This window comes from Carettochelys insculpta, chromosome 4 (assembly GCF_033958435.1).
Source record: "Carettochelys insculpta isolate YL-2023 chromosome 4, ASM3395843v1, whole genome shotgun sequence".
Taxonomy (NCBI): Eukaryota; Metazoa; Chordata; order Testudines; family Carettochelyidae; genus Carettochelys; species Carettochelys insculpta.
The window spans coordinates 618,061-631,928 of record NC_134140.1 but is presented as its reverse complement, the minus strand read 5'-3'; the positions used below and the strand labels follow the sequence as shown (position 1 = coordinate 631,928).

The 13,868-nt window shown below is 49.9% G+C and overlaps 1 protein-coding gene across 1 annotated transcript in view; it reads left to right on the top strand.

Annotated features, from left to right (window-relative positions):
* LOC142012223 (dedicator of cytokinesis protein 2-like) overlaps positions 1 to 13,868 on the top strand; it is a 454,965-nt gene that overhangs the window by 304,696 nt on the left and 136,401 nt on the right. The window contains exon 38 of the mRNA XM_074992076.1: positions 5,399 to 5,489. Within this exon, the coding sequence (XP_074848177.1) occupies positions 5,399 to 5,489 (91 nt within the window). The remainder of the gene's footprint in view (positions 1 to 5,398; positions 5,490 to 13,868) is intronic.

Sequence of the window (13,868 nt, the reverse complement as noted above, 5' to 3'; positions counted from 1 at the left end):
ACAGCTCTCCTGGGTGGGAATTGCACAGGGACCACTGGCTGGAAATTAAAACCCACCCTGAGGATAGTGCCAGGAGGGGACAGGGTGGCTCCCAGAGCCATGCAGCCTCCCTGGGGCTCATGGATTAGGGTCTAGCTCTTTGCTGTCTGGCTATGCAGGGCCCAGACTCTGCTTCTTGGAGTGATGTCCCAGGTAGTGAGCGCTCTCCGGTGCCTTTGCTCAGTGAATGTTAGTAGCAGTGTCCATGCTGGTCACGCGCATGCGCACACACACACACAGAGTGTTTGGCTCACAGTGCCATCAGCACCTCATCTAGCGCATGTGCAACCTGGACCCCCTCAGCTCCTTCCCAACCATCGCTGACCTGGAGCACTTAGTCTGGTTAACCTTAACTAGTACTCTCAAAGAGAGATTTAAGTGCAGCTCAGCACTTAAAACTCATCCAGAACCTCCAGCACCACTCGTGCAGTGATGTCTGCTAACAAATAGCCTTCCGGTGCAAAGGTAGAGGACTCCGATACTACACCCTCCATCAAGTCGCCATCAATGATGCTGAAGGAGATGACTCCAAGAGGCTCTCTGCTGACTATACTGCCTCCCACTATTACTATTGCAATGGCTCTGACAAGGGCAACAACAGCTTTGGCACCAACTGTTACACCATCAACACAGCTGGAACCAACCTCATTGGTGCTGAAGCTCCTGGTACTGTGCCATTTTCTGCACCAGAAAGATCTATTTGTCTCCTCAACACTGACATCCCCACTTCTGGGCATCCTTGGTTCTGAACAGCCATTACCTCTGATAGCTGCTCCAATCTCAAGTGAAGAGGACAACAAGGAAAAAGGGGTGTTCTCATCTCACCATTCCTCTCCAGCCAGAATGTCTATGGCAGCTAAACCACTGTGGTCAACGGCCATACACCGGCACAAAATACCACGGGAGTATGGGCATCCATGGATGAGACCACCAATGCCTTTCCCTACAAACTGGTGGTGTTGGGACCCATAGGGGTCTTACAGAAGACACTACAGCAGACCCCCTCCCTGCCCCTTCCCAGCTCACAAAGGGGAAGGCGTCTGATCACCACCTCCACTGTCAGAGACTTTAACAACGGATTCAAGGGAGGAACCCAAAGAAAAAGAGGAAGAGAGTCTTGCACCTGACTCTTCACCAAACGTTGATAACTCATCCTCCTCTCCACAGCAGACAAAATGCTCCCATTCCCAACCACTGCTGATGACTTCAGCTACTTTCAGGACTTGTTCAAAAGAGTATCTGACAGACCATCCCATCCACAGATGATTTGGGGCAGCCACCTCAGGCGGTAATCGGTCATACCAGACAAACAGATATCATACGAAAAACAAAAAAATAAACAGAGACTCCAAAGATGCAGACCTCTTCCAGCTGCAGAGCCGCAAACTCCTTTGTCCAACAACAAATTTGAAGCCTTGGCTGAGAGTCTGAAGAATGTCACCCACACTACAGTGCTGACATTATCCATCCATCAGTTTGGAAAACATCTGCTTCCCTTCTACCTGAGATGCTCTTTGATCATCGCAGACAAACGGGCCCTAGAAGTTCTCCACATGTGCTATGACATTATCTTTGTCCTTGTACTCCCCACCCCCACTCTCTGCCCCTCTGTCAGTGACCCCGTCATGAGCACTCACTATGGCAAGAGATAAATGAGCTTCTACAGCTAGATGCAGTAGAAGCAGTTTGCAGTTAACTCGGGGAGGTTTTTTACTCCCACTACATATTAACACAGAATAAAAATGGAGGATGGGCCCTATCTTGAATCTCAGAGAACTGAACAAGTGTGTGAGAAAACGAAGATTCAAGATGGTCTTGTTGGCAACGTTAACATCGGTGCTGGAGCTGGGAGACTGGTTTGCAGTCCCTAACCTCAGGGTGCTTATCTTCATATTACAATGCACTCTGCTCACGTGCGATCCCTAAGATTTACCCTGGGCACGGACTACCACCAGTACAGAGTCTTACTCTCTGGCCAATTGACAGATCCACAAATCTTTTTCAAAATCTTGCAATGGCAACTGCACACCCAAGGGAACAAGGGATAATAATATTTGCTTGCCTGGAGGCCTGCCTTCTGCATAGACTTGAATAGATGCCCGCTGTACTACCTGACAGACAATAGACTTCTTCAAGGGTCTAGTCCTGCAAATTAAAAAAAACAAAGAGTTAACCCTGGACCCTGTCCAACCACCACAATTTATCTGTGCTTACCTCAGCTCAGTGGAAGCAAAAGCCTCCCTTACACTAAGCAGATTCAACACATATCCAAATATCTCTCACGTGTAGTAATGAGCAGCCCACATATATCAGCCTGCACCTGCCTCCAACTTCCAGCTAACATGGCAGTATGCCAGTCATGGTGAAGCATGCACGATTACATGTGCAATGCCATCTAGAAGCTATACAAACATGGCCTAAACAAACAACTCACAATGCTACCCAAAACTGATGAATCCCTAAAATGGTGGAAACAACCTAACAACAAATCCTTTTCACACAGTTACATCCCAACTACTCACAACAGGTACTTCACGTGCAACAATACACAATTCAAAGATGGTAACAGCAACGAAGGGTCCTGTGGCACCTTATAGACTGACAACATTGCATGCACATTGCTGTTACAGATCCAGACTAACACGGCTACCCCTCCGATACTAATTCAAAGATGGGGTCCTCTGATGACACACAACTACACATAAACCTGTTGGAACTTGGTGCAGTTCACAATGCTTGCCAACATGTCCTACCACGCTAAGGACTCAGAATGTCAGAATAATGACTGACAACATTGCATGCATGTTCCACATAAAAACACAGGGAGGGGTTCAATTACACACACTATGCTCCAAAGCCTTGATATTATGGAACTAGTACATCCAACACAATATCGCCATCTCTGCTACTTACTTGCCCTAGTGCCAGTACGCCACTGCAGATGGGCTCAGCAGACAATTTCCCCATGATCACAGGTGGGAAATGAATGATGGGATATTAGAGAATATCTTCCAACAAGAGGCTACCCAGCTATAGACCTGTTCACAACAGCCTGAAACTGCAAATGTCCATGATTCTGCTTGAGAGCAGGTCTGGGAACATGATGGGGGATGCATTTCTAATCACATAAGCCGTGTCTACACGTGCACGCTACTTCGAAGTAGCGGCACTAACTTCGAAATAGCGCCCGTCACGGCTACACGCACCGGGCGCTATTTCGAAGTTAACTTAGACGTTAGGCGGCGACATGTCGAAGTCGCTAACCCCATGAGGAGATAGGAATAGCGCCCTACTTCGACGTTCAATGTCGAAGTAGGGACCGTGTAGTCGTTGCGCGTCCCGCAACTTCGAAATAGCGGGGTCCGCCATGGCGGCCATCAGCTGAGGGGTTGAGAGATGCTCTCTCTCCAGCCCCTGCAGGGCTCTGTGGTCATCATGGGCAGCAGCCCTTAGCCCAGGGCTTCTGGCTGCTGCTGTGGCAGCTGGGGATCCATGCTGCAGGCACAGGGTCTGCAACCAGTTGTCGGCTCCGTGTATCTTGTGTTGTTTAGTGCAACTGTGTCTGGGAGGGGCCCTTTAAGGGAGCGGCTTGCTGTTGAGTCCGCCCTGTGACCCTGTCTGCAGCTGTGCCTGGCACCCTTATTTCCATGTGTGCTACTTTGGCGTGTAGACGTTCCCTCGCAGCGCCTATTTCGATGTGGTGCCGCGCAACGTCGAAGTTGAACATCGACCTTGCCAGCCCTGGAGGACGTGTAGACATTACTCATCGAAATAGCCTATTTCGATGTTGCTACATCGAAATAAGCTATTTCGATGTTGGCTTCACGTGTAGACGTAGCCATAGAATGCTTCTGTCCTGTATGCTTTCCCACCCGTGTCTCTGGTACTGAAGTTGATACGCAAAATAACAAAGTGAGAGTCATCTTAATAGCTCCCATGTGGCCAAGACAGACTTAGTGTTCCTTCGTTACAAGGATGGTAATTTGTGCTTCAATCACTCTACTGCTTCAGGTGGGCCTTCTAACACCACAAGAATCAGATTCTCCAAAATTAGTTCCTAAAATATCTTCATCCTGCCATCCTATAAATCAACCAGTACGTCTCCCAGCATTCTTCCCAAACCACATGAGAACACACGGGCAGCCAGCATGCACACCTTGGGCATTTGACAAGCTTCAGCATTCTATCAGAGAGAACCAGATTGTTTAGAAAATTTCCCAAAACGCTTCATCTTCACCCAGAACTGTCCAAAGGAAACCCCATATCCGTGCAGAAACGCTCAACATTGCTATGAGATGAGTGTCCCCCTGTGTTACCAGTGGGAACCAGGTCACACTCTACCCGATCAATAGCCTCCTCAGCAGCATTGCTGCACAAGGTCCCTCTCAGACATCTGCAAAGTTGCCACCTGGACCGGGTCTGCGAACACTTCCCAAACACAGCCAAGGTCCAGAAGCAGATACATGGCTAGGCCTAGCTGCACTTTCCTCAATCACCTAACCAGTGCCAAAGACCTTCCACCCTAATGAGGTCACTGCGGTAGTTTCCTGAAGTGGAACAGCCACCAGGACAGCACTAGGAGGAGAAGGTTACTCACTTTGTGCAATCACAGGTTCTTTGAGATGAGAGTCTCTGTGGTTGTTCCTCTACACACCCTCCTCCCCTCTACTTCAGAGTTCATCTACCGCAGAGAAGGGGCTCAGGTGTCTGGGTCATGTGTGCGCTGGGGGAGGCGCCACAAGGCAAACACTGCACATGCACAGCCCACATGGGCACCACTACAAAAACTCTCCAAGCAAAGACTGGGAGGAGCTGGGCATCCCCAAGCACTGTGGGGCCAAGAGTGCTCTTGGACCAGAACCAGCCACCCCGATGCTCGGTCTGGCACTAGGGTTATGGGGATGGCAGGTGCCATTTCCAAACCCAGGCAAGCTGCAGTTACAAATTCTTTGGGCTTATTACCTGGAGCTTCCCCCAGCCTCTTTGTTCAGCCCAGGCCTGCCCTGCTGGGGAAGAAATTAGAGGGTTGCTGGCTCTGGCTTCTCCTGGAGCCCATATTACCCCAGGGTCTGTGGGGGTTCAGCTCTGGGCAGCCTGGCTGGCACTTCAACGCTGGGTGGCATGCAGACCCATGCACCTGGCAGCGTGTGGTGCAGGTGCAGCTTGGGAGAAGTTGTGATGCAGTGCTGCCGGGGGCAAGGTGGGGGCTGCTGGAATTCCACACTGGGTATGGCCTCATAGCAGCCACACAGCAGCATGAGCAGGCCTGGAGCCTGGCCCATGTTAGCCAGGTCTCCCCTGTGGCTCAGTGCAGGCACCATCTGCAGGGAGCACTGACCCCAGGTATGCTCACTCCTAGATACCTGTACAAGCTCAAGGACCTGCATGTCAGCTATGAAAACTACACAGAGGCGGCCTACACACTGCTGCTGCATGCCCGTCTTCTCAAGGTACGGAGTGGGGGGCCACCACTGCTGCACACACAGCTCCATGGGCGGTAGGGAGCAGTGCCTGCTGCTGCACGTGGGTCTCCTCAGGGTACGGGGGGCACCCAGTGCTTCGTGTCTGGCTCTCAAGGTATGGGGGCGCCTCCTACTTCATGCCTGGCTCCTGGGGTTGTGGGGAGCAGCACTCACTGCTGCATGCCTGCCCTAAGGTCTGGGGGGCACCCACGGCCTAGCGCCTGGCTCCCTGGAGTGCAGCGAGGGGCAACCCCTCCTACGCAAGTGCTTCCAACAGGTAAGGTGGGCACCCACTGCAGCACGCCTGGCTCCTGGGGATGTGGGGAGCAGCACTCACTGCTGTACACGTGGCTCCCCAAGGTACAGAGCAGGGGGCACCTGATACTGCACATTTGGCTCCTCATGGTACCAGGGTGAGGACACCCACTGCTGCACGCATGGCCCCATGGGCTGTGAAGAGGAGACACTCGCCAATGCACACACAGATCCGTGGGGTGTGAAGAGGGGACACTCACCAATGCACACACAGATCTGTGGGGTGTGAAGAGGGGACACTCGCCAACACACACACAGGTCCGTGGGATATGAAGAAGGGACACTCACCAACGCACACACAAATCCATGGGATATGAAGAGGGGACACTTGCCAATGCACACACAGGTCCGTGGGATATGAAGAGGGGACACTCGCCAATGCACACACAGGTCCGTGGGATATGAAGAGGGGACACTCGCCAACACACACACAAATCCATGGGATATGAAGAGGGGACACTCGCCAACGCACACACAGGTCCGTGGGATATGAAGAGGGGACACTCGCCAACGCACACACAGGTCCGTGGGATATGAAGAGGGGACACTTGCCAACACGCACACAGGTCCGTGGGATATGAAGAGGGGACACTCGCCAACGCACACACAGGTCCGTGGGATATGAAGAGGGGACACTCGCCAACGCACACACAAATCCATGGGATATGAAGAGGGGACACTCGCCAACGCACACACAGGTCCGTGGGATATGAAGAGGGGACACTCACCAATGCACACACAGGTCCGTGGGATATGAAGAGGGGACACTCGCCAATGCACACACAGGTCCGTGGGATATGAAGAGAGGACACTCGCCAACGCACACACAGGTCCGTGGGATATGAAGAGGGGACACTCGCCAATGCACACACAGGTCCGTGGGATATGAAGAGGGGACACTCGCCAATGCACACATGGCTCTTCAGGACATGGGGCAGGGACACACTGCCGCACGTACAGCTTCTCCAAATACCAGGGCAGGGAGTACCCTGCTTCCTCTCAAGATGCATGTGCCAGCAGGTGCTCCCTTTCAGGGGCACAGGCACCTCTCAGCCCTTGAGTAGAGAGACACAGCTTGCGTCCCTGGAGGTTTTCAAATTCTGGCTTGACATAGTCCTGGCTGGGGTGATTTCGTTGGGGTTGGTCCTGCTTGAAGCAGGGGGCTGGACTAGATGACCACCTCAGTTCCCTTCCAGCCCTGGGATTCTATGATTCTATGTCGTCTTGGCCCACGCATGCCTCCTCAGTAGGCTCATGCCAGACACTGAGGCTACACAGGAGAACTGCACTTTCTTCCTTCTCAAGCAACGTGACTAAAGATGGAGCCCAAGTGTGCCTGGGCTTCTCTCTGGAGCTTGGCTGGCACAGGTCAGTATAGTTCCCTAGCTGAGTAGCCAGGGGTTGGTTTTTCCTCCTCTCTTTTGCTGTGCAGAGCCTGGTTTCCCTGCAGGACATTCCTGTCTTGCCAGGCTTTGAGTGCTGCCTCTCCTGCCTGAAGCAACAGTCACGCTGAGTGTAGCTACTGCGTGTGGGAGCCCCATGTAGCCCAGAAGTGCAGTTTCTGCCTGGCCCTCAAGGGGGAACAGGGAGAGGAAACTCAGGCTGTTCATTGTGGAAGGCTCTGAGCAGCCAGCATCTGGGTCAGGGCAGGTGAGCCCCCAACCTCTCTCTGGGTAGCCCCGATGCTCTTCTGCCTTGGTGCAGGCATCCCTAGGAAAGCGAAGAGTTTGAGGGCTTCAGGGTGTCATGGAGTCACCAGCTGGACCTCCGCTTGGTCCCATACTGGCCCTGGCGGGAACCACCTTTAGCACAAAAGCCCTTCTTGGAGGTCCACTCTCTCTTGAGGGTTAACCCCTCCCCCACTTGGGACTGCACCATATTTGAGCCTTTATCATGCCTCCCTCTGCCATGAGCCCGCTTAGGGAGTTCCTGTGCTCTGGACCCCTGGGGCCTCCATTCCCAGAGGGACTAATATAATCCTGTTCTAATTCTGTTCTCTAGACCATTGTAAAACAGGAGGTTTGTTCAGCATATGAATACATATGAATTTAGGGCTTGTAAGTGTGGCCTCTCAGAATTGCACGTCTGAGTCTCCCCTGCATCTGGGTGGGCTCTGTCTGGTCCCTTTCCCCAGTGCAGACCCCATCCTTCCAGTCAAGCCTCCAATATCCCTCCCCAGAAGCTCCTTCCTTGTCCTTTGTCTTTTGTCCAGGTAACTAGGATCGTGGGCCCCTCTATTCTTCAAGTGGTCCCTGTGGGTGCTCCATATCAGGTGTCGGGCTTGCCCAGGAGCTGCAGGCTGGACATTTTCAGAGCAGTGTTTAGCTGGACTGCTCATGTGCAGGAGTGCGCTGGGCTCTTCGTGCACTTTTGACCATGTGCGTGATCTGATCTGAGCCAGTTCCTCTCGACCACCCGTGGCTGCAGACGGACTTGTGTGCTCCTCAGTAACATGTCTGAAAAAGAATTTGATCTTTATTACTTTCTGTGTATGGTTTTTAACAAGTTGTTATTCCTAGTTCATTTGTTCGATAATAGTTCTATAGTTAAAGAAAAAAAGAGAGTAGTAATATTAGTATCTTAGTCAGGTTTTCTACAGACATTACGAGTTAAAGTTTTAGCATTCTCATTATTTTTCAGAATGCCTGCGACGGGTTTTAAAAAGTGTAACTCTTGCGGGCAGGTAATGCCTGCTTGGGATGGCCATTCACAATGCATATACTGTCTGGGAGAATCTCCAGTGCCTCACAGGTGTCTGCATTGCTCCATGCTCATGGCCAGAGCACAGAAAGAGAGAAATGAGGCTGAGAATGATTCTCTTTGAAAAAGCCCTTCAATCTGACACCTCTGATCAACCAGCCATTGAGGGCATGGGAGTCAGTAAGAAGTGCTGAGCAGCTTCATCAGCCTCACCTACTGTCCATAAGAAAAGGAAATTATCTCCCACTCACTCTTTGCCTCTGTTATCTGGTGGCCAGAAGAGTAGTGTTGAGAGCCAAGATCCTTCACTTGTTAAGGAGGACAAATGGCCTAAGACAAAGAAATCAGTGGCTCCTGTTCCAGCACATAAACCTCACTAGGAACTGAGAGGCTTCTGATCTTCAGCGGTACAGAGAACTAAAGATACCACAGCACCAATGCGGTCTGTGCCGGCACTGCACACTAGTCTCAGCACTGACGGTTATTGAGCCCTCACCAAAAATTGCAGCACTGACAATACTGGCACCGAACGTGGCCTCAGACTTACCCACTTCAGTTCCTATGGCATTGGAGACAGCACTGACAGGCGCCGGTTCACAGCAGGAATCAAGGAAGGTACAGGCCAAGGCTCAGCCTCCAAGTCCATCACCACAGTCAGTCATGGCAACCTTTTCTCCTCAGTTACCTCTGTCTCCCCATTCTCCTCCTGTACCATCAGTCATTGAACAACCTGTATCTCTACCTTCACGGTTTCTGAGACCACCTTCACCTTTTCTGGCGCAACCTCACCATGTTCATAGATATACCCATCAAACATCTCCTTTGCCTCCACTTTCTTCCAGGCCTTCTTACTACCATATTCCTACCATCCTCACAAATATAGGAGGCTTTCTTTCTATCTTTCTTTCCAGATGCTCATCTCTGTTATCCTCATACTTACCAATACAGACACCATCACCAGCAATACCGCCTCTACAGCAGGTCTAGGGACAGATCTCCTGATTCATGGCTGGAATACAGATGATCAAGAACCTCACCAGCACCACTTCCACAACAGGCACAATATGAAATGGCCCACCTCCCAGAATCAATGGAAGAACAAATAGAAGAGCATACAGAGGAACAAAATGGAGACTTACAATAAAGATGTCTCCTCCTCGTCCCCAGATGAAGCTGTTATTCCAGGCAACATTTCCCTACCAGACGACTTGAAGCAATTTCAGGACCTTTTTAAAAGTGTGGCCCAAAGTCAAGACATTCAAATTGCAGAAGTTCCAGAAAAACAACACAAACTTCTGAAGAATTTGAGACCTCCAACATCATGGAAAAGTGCTCTTTCCCTAGGTGATGCTATAACTGCTTCCATTCTGAGTTCTAGTAAGAGATCAGACCAAAAGCCTTTCATACCATCGAAGGGTATGGAATTTTATTTAACCATCCCCAACCAAATTCGCTGGTGGTAGAATCATCTCAGCAGAGACCCAAAGTGCCACGCTACAAATCAGCTGTCTCTGACAAGAGCTGTGTCTACACGTGCATGCTACTTTGAAGTAGCGGCACTAACTTTGAAATAGCGCCCGTCGTGGCTACACGCGTCGGGCGCTATTTCGAAGTTAACTTCGACGTTAGGTGGCGAGACGTCGAAGTCGCTAACCTCATGAGGGGATCGGAATAGTGCCCTACTTCGACGTTCAACGTCGAAGTAGGGACTGTGTAGACGATCCGCGTCCCGCAACTTCGAAATTGTGGGGTCCTCCATGGCAGCCATCAGCTGGGGGGTTGAGAGACGCTGTCTCTCCAGCCCGTGCGGGGCTCTATGGTCACCATGTGCAGCAGCCCTTAGCCCAGGGCTTCTGGCTGCTGCTGCTGCAGCGGGGGATTCATGCTGCATGCACAGGGTCTGCAACTCGTTGTCGGCTCTGTGTATCTTGTGCTGTTTAGTGCAAGTGTGTCTGGGAGGGGCCCTTTAAGGGAGCGGCTGGCTGTTGAGTCCGCCCTGTGACCCTGTCTGCAGCTGTGCCTGGCACCCTTATTTCGATGTGTGCTACTGTGGCGTGTAGACGTTCCCTCGCTGCGCCTATTTCGATGTGGTGCCGCGCAACGTCGATGTTGAACATCGACATTGCCAGCCCTGGAGGACGTGTAGACGTTATTCATCGAAATAGCCTATTTCGATGTTGCTACATCGAAATAAGCTATTTCGATGTAGGCTTCACGTGTAGACGTAGCCAAGGATGCTAAAAGACTGGACCTATTCAGGAGGAAGGTTCATGCATCATGCACCTTATTATTGTGCATGGCTAATTATGCAGTGCATTTATACAATCATAATTTTGATAATTATACAAAACTAATAGCGCTGATGGATCACTTACCAGATTCCAAGAAAGCTATCCTGAAGGCTCTTGTCCAGGAAAGTCATGCAGCTTCCTGCACAGGAATCCAAATAGCACTGGACGTTGCTGATACTGCTGAACATTCCACAGTGACTCAGTGGTTTTGAGATATGTCTCCTGGCTCCAAACCTCAGGCGCACCTAAGGAGTTACAAACTAAAGTGGAGGACTTGCCAAATAAGTTGTTTGCTGAGACTACGGACACCATCCTGTATTCAAGTAAAGACTCTCGAACAACTCTCAGAACATTGAGCATGTACACCCTACCGTATAAACGAATGAGAAACTACCCATATCAGAGGCATTATAACTATCCATATCAGTGACAATCCTATCAGCAAAAGGGTTAGGATGACACTCAACAGCACACAGGCTGCCTAGAAGACGCAATCAACAGTAGTGTAACCCATCCTCACAAGTTCTGAGGCAGCAGGTTTGACTCCTTGGTTGAGGTCTGTGCCACCATATCTCCTGTCCAGCACAAACAACTAGCTCAACATCTTTTCCATCACCGCTTACGCCCCTTTTACCAGCAGTGGTCCAATGTCACCACAGACAAGTGGGTACTGGAAATAGTTTCTGTGGGATATACCATCCCATTCCACACTATTCCACCTACCACCCTCTATACGCTATCTCTCTTCAGGAACCCCTCTCATGAGATTCTATTAAAACAAGAGGTTGACCATCTCCTCACCATGGGAGCTGTAGAGCAAGTACCTCACAAATTCAGAGGGAGGGGATTCTATTCTTGATATTTTCTCACAGAGAAAAAGAAGGGGATGGGGATCCATTCTGGACCTAAGGGCACTAACTCACTACCTTCACAAGCAGCATTTCAAGGTGGTAACGATTGCTTCCATAATCACCGCACTGGACAATGGAGACTGGTTTGCAGCCCTCAACCTACAAGATGCATACTTCCACAAAAATATTCACCCTGTTCACAGGCATTTTCTGCCATTTACCGTAGGCACGGAGCACTTTCAATACAGAGTCCTACCCTTCGGCCTCTCTACCAAACCCAGGGTTTTCTCAAAGACCCTATTAGTAATATCAGCTTATCTCTGTTGACTAGATGTCATAATATTTCCATGCCTAGATGATTACCTATTGAGATATCTGTAACTATGAAAATGTTCCAATCACTCGGCCTCATCATCAACCTATAGAAATCAACACTTGAGCCTACACAGAACATTGAATTGATAGGGGCCCATTTCAAATCTACAACAGCAAGAATATATTACCAATCCAATGTTTCCACACTATTCAGTCATTAATCAACATTCTTGCTCATAGCCCTACCATGCAAGTACTAACTTGTTTACGGTTGATGGGTCACATGGCTGCCACCAGCTATGTGATGTAGAACGCCAGACTACACTTCCGATGCCTTCAGCATTGATTGGCAATCATGTATATACACACAAGGCATATCCCCAACCACTCAGGTACCTCAACCCCTGTGATGGTGGACAAGGCCCAGCGACCTGCTGTTGGGAGTTGCTTTTCATCAGCCCCAACCTTCTGCATTCGTAACTACCAATGCTTCCAGCATATGTTGGGGAGCTCACATGGGCAGCAAGTCAGTTCAGGGTCATTGGTCCCATCAAGAGATGACCCTCCACATAAACCTCATAGAACTCAGGGCAGTGTCCAAGGCATGCAAACACTTCCTGCCCCACATTCACAACACATCAGTGAGAATCTTTATGGACAATGTCACCACAATGTACTATATAAATTGACCAGGTGGGGCGAGATCCCGCTCTCTTTGCATGGAGGCTCTTCACTATGGAACTGGCGCATGGAGAATGGCATAACTCTGGTCACCTCATACCTACCTGGCATCAAAAATATTACCACCAATCTGTTGAGCAGACAGTTTGCACCAGACTGCTCATGGGAGATCCAATCCGATGTTCTCCATCACATTTTCAGTGCATAGACCTCCATAGACCTCTTTGCAACCTGCAACAAGAAATGTTGCCTTTATTGCTCCAGAGCAGGAATAGGCTGTGGGTCTCTCTGCAATGCATTTCTCATTTCATGGAAAGGCCCCTTGCTGTATGCCTCTCCCTCGATAATATTGATACACAAGGATTTGGAAAAAGCCAGGCTGGAGAAGGCGAATCTGATCCTCATAGCTCCCGCGTGGCCATGACGCTGGTTTCCAATTCTGCAAGGCATATCATTGTGTCCTCCACACCTGATTCCCATCATTCTGGGCCTACTAACCCAGAACCAAGGGTCTCTAACACACGCAGCCACACACACTTTGCCTCATGGCTTGGCTGATAATTGGTTTTATGAATCAGAAATCTTATGTTCTGAGCAGGTCAAAAATGTTCTGGTACACAGCAGATGAGCCTCTACATGAAAGACTTATACCTGCAAATGGACAAGGTTCGTAGTATGGTGTTCCACCAGAGATCTGCATCCACTGGAGGTCCCTATACACACTATTTTGGACTATTTACTCCATCTTAAACAGGAAGGCCTTACATTACCATCCTTAAAGGTGCACTTAGCAGCCATCTTGGTCTTTTGACCCACAATGGAAGGAACATCAGTGTTTAGGCATCCAATCACGGTGCGTTTCATGAAAGGTTTTGCCAGTTTGTACCCTCCTCAGAAACTATCTCACCTCCCTGGAGTTTAGACTTTGTTCTGGGCACACTATCTAGATCACCATTTGAACCATAGGCAACTATTGCACTATGTCTTCTTACCTTAAATACAGTGTTCCTTTTGGCCAGTATATCTGATCGTCGGGTTAGCAAGTTGGCTGCTTTGCTGGTGACCCCACCATACACAATATTCACCAAAGAGGCAGTGACACTCCATCTACATCCTGCCTTTATTCCCAAAGTTTTTTCTGAATTCCACATAAATGAAGCAATCATACTGCCATCTTTCTATCCCAGACCACATACTTTGTGTTGGGAGACGCA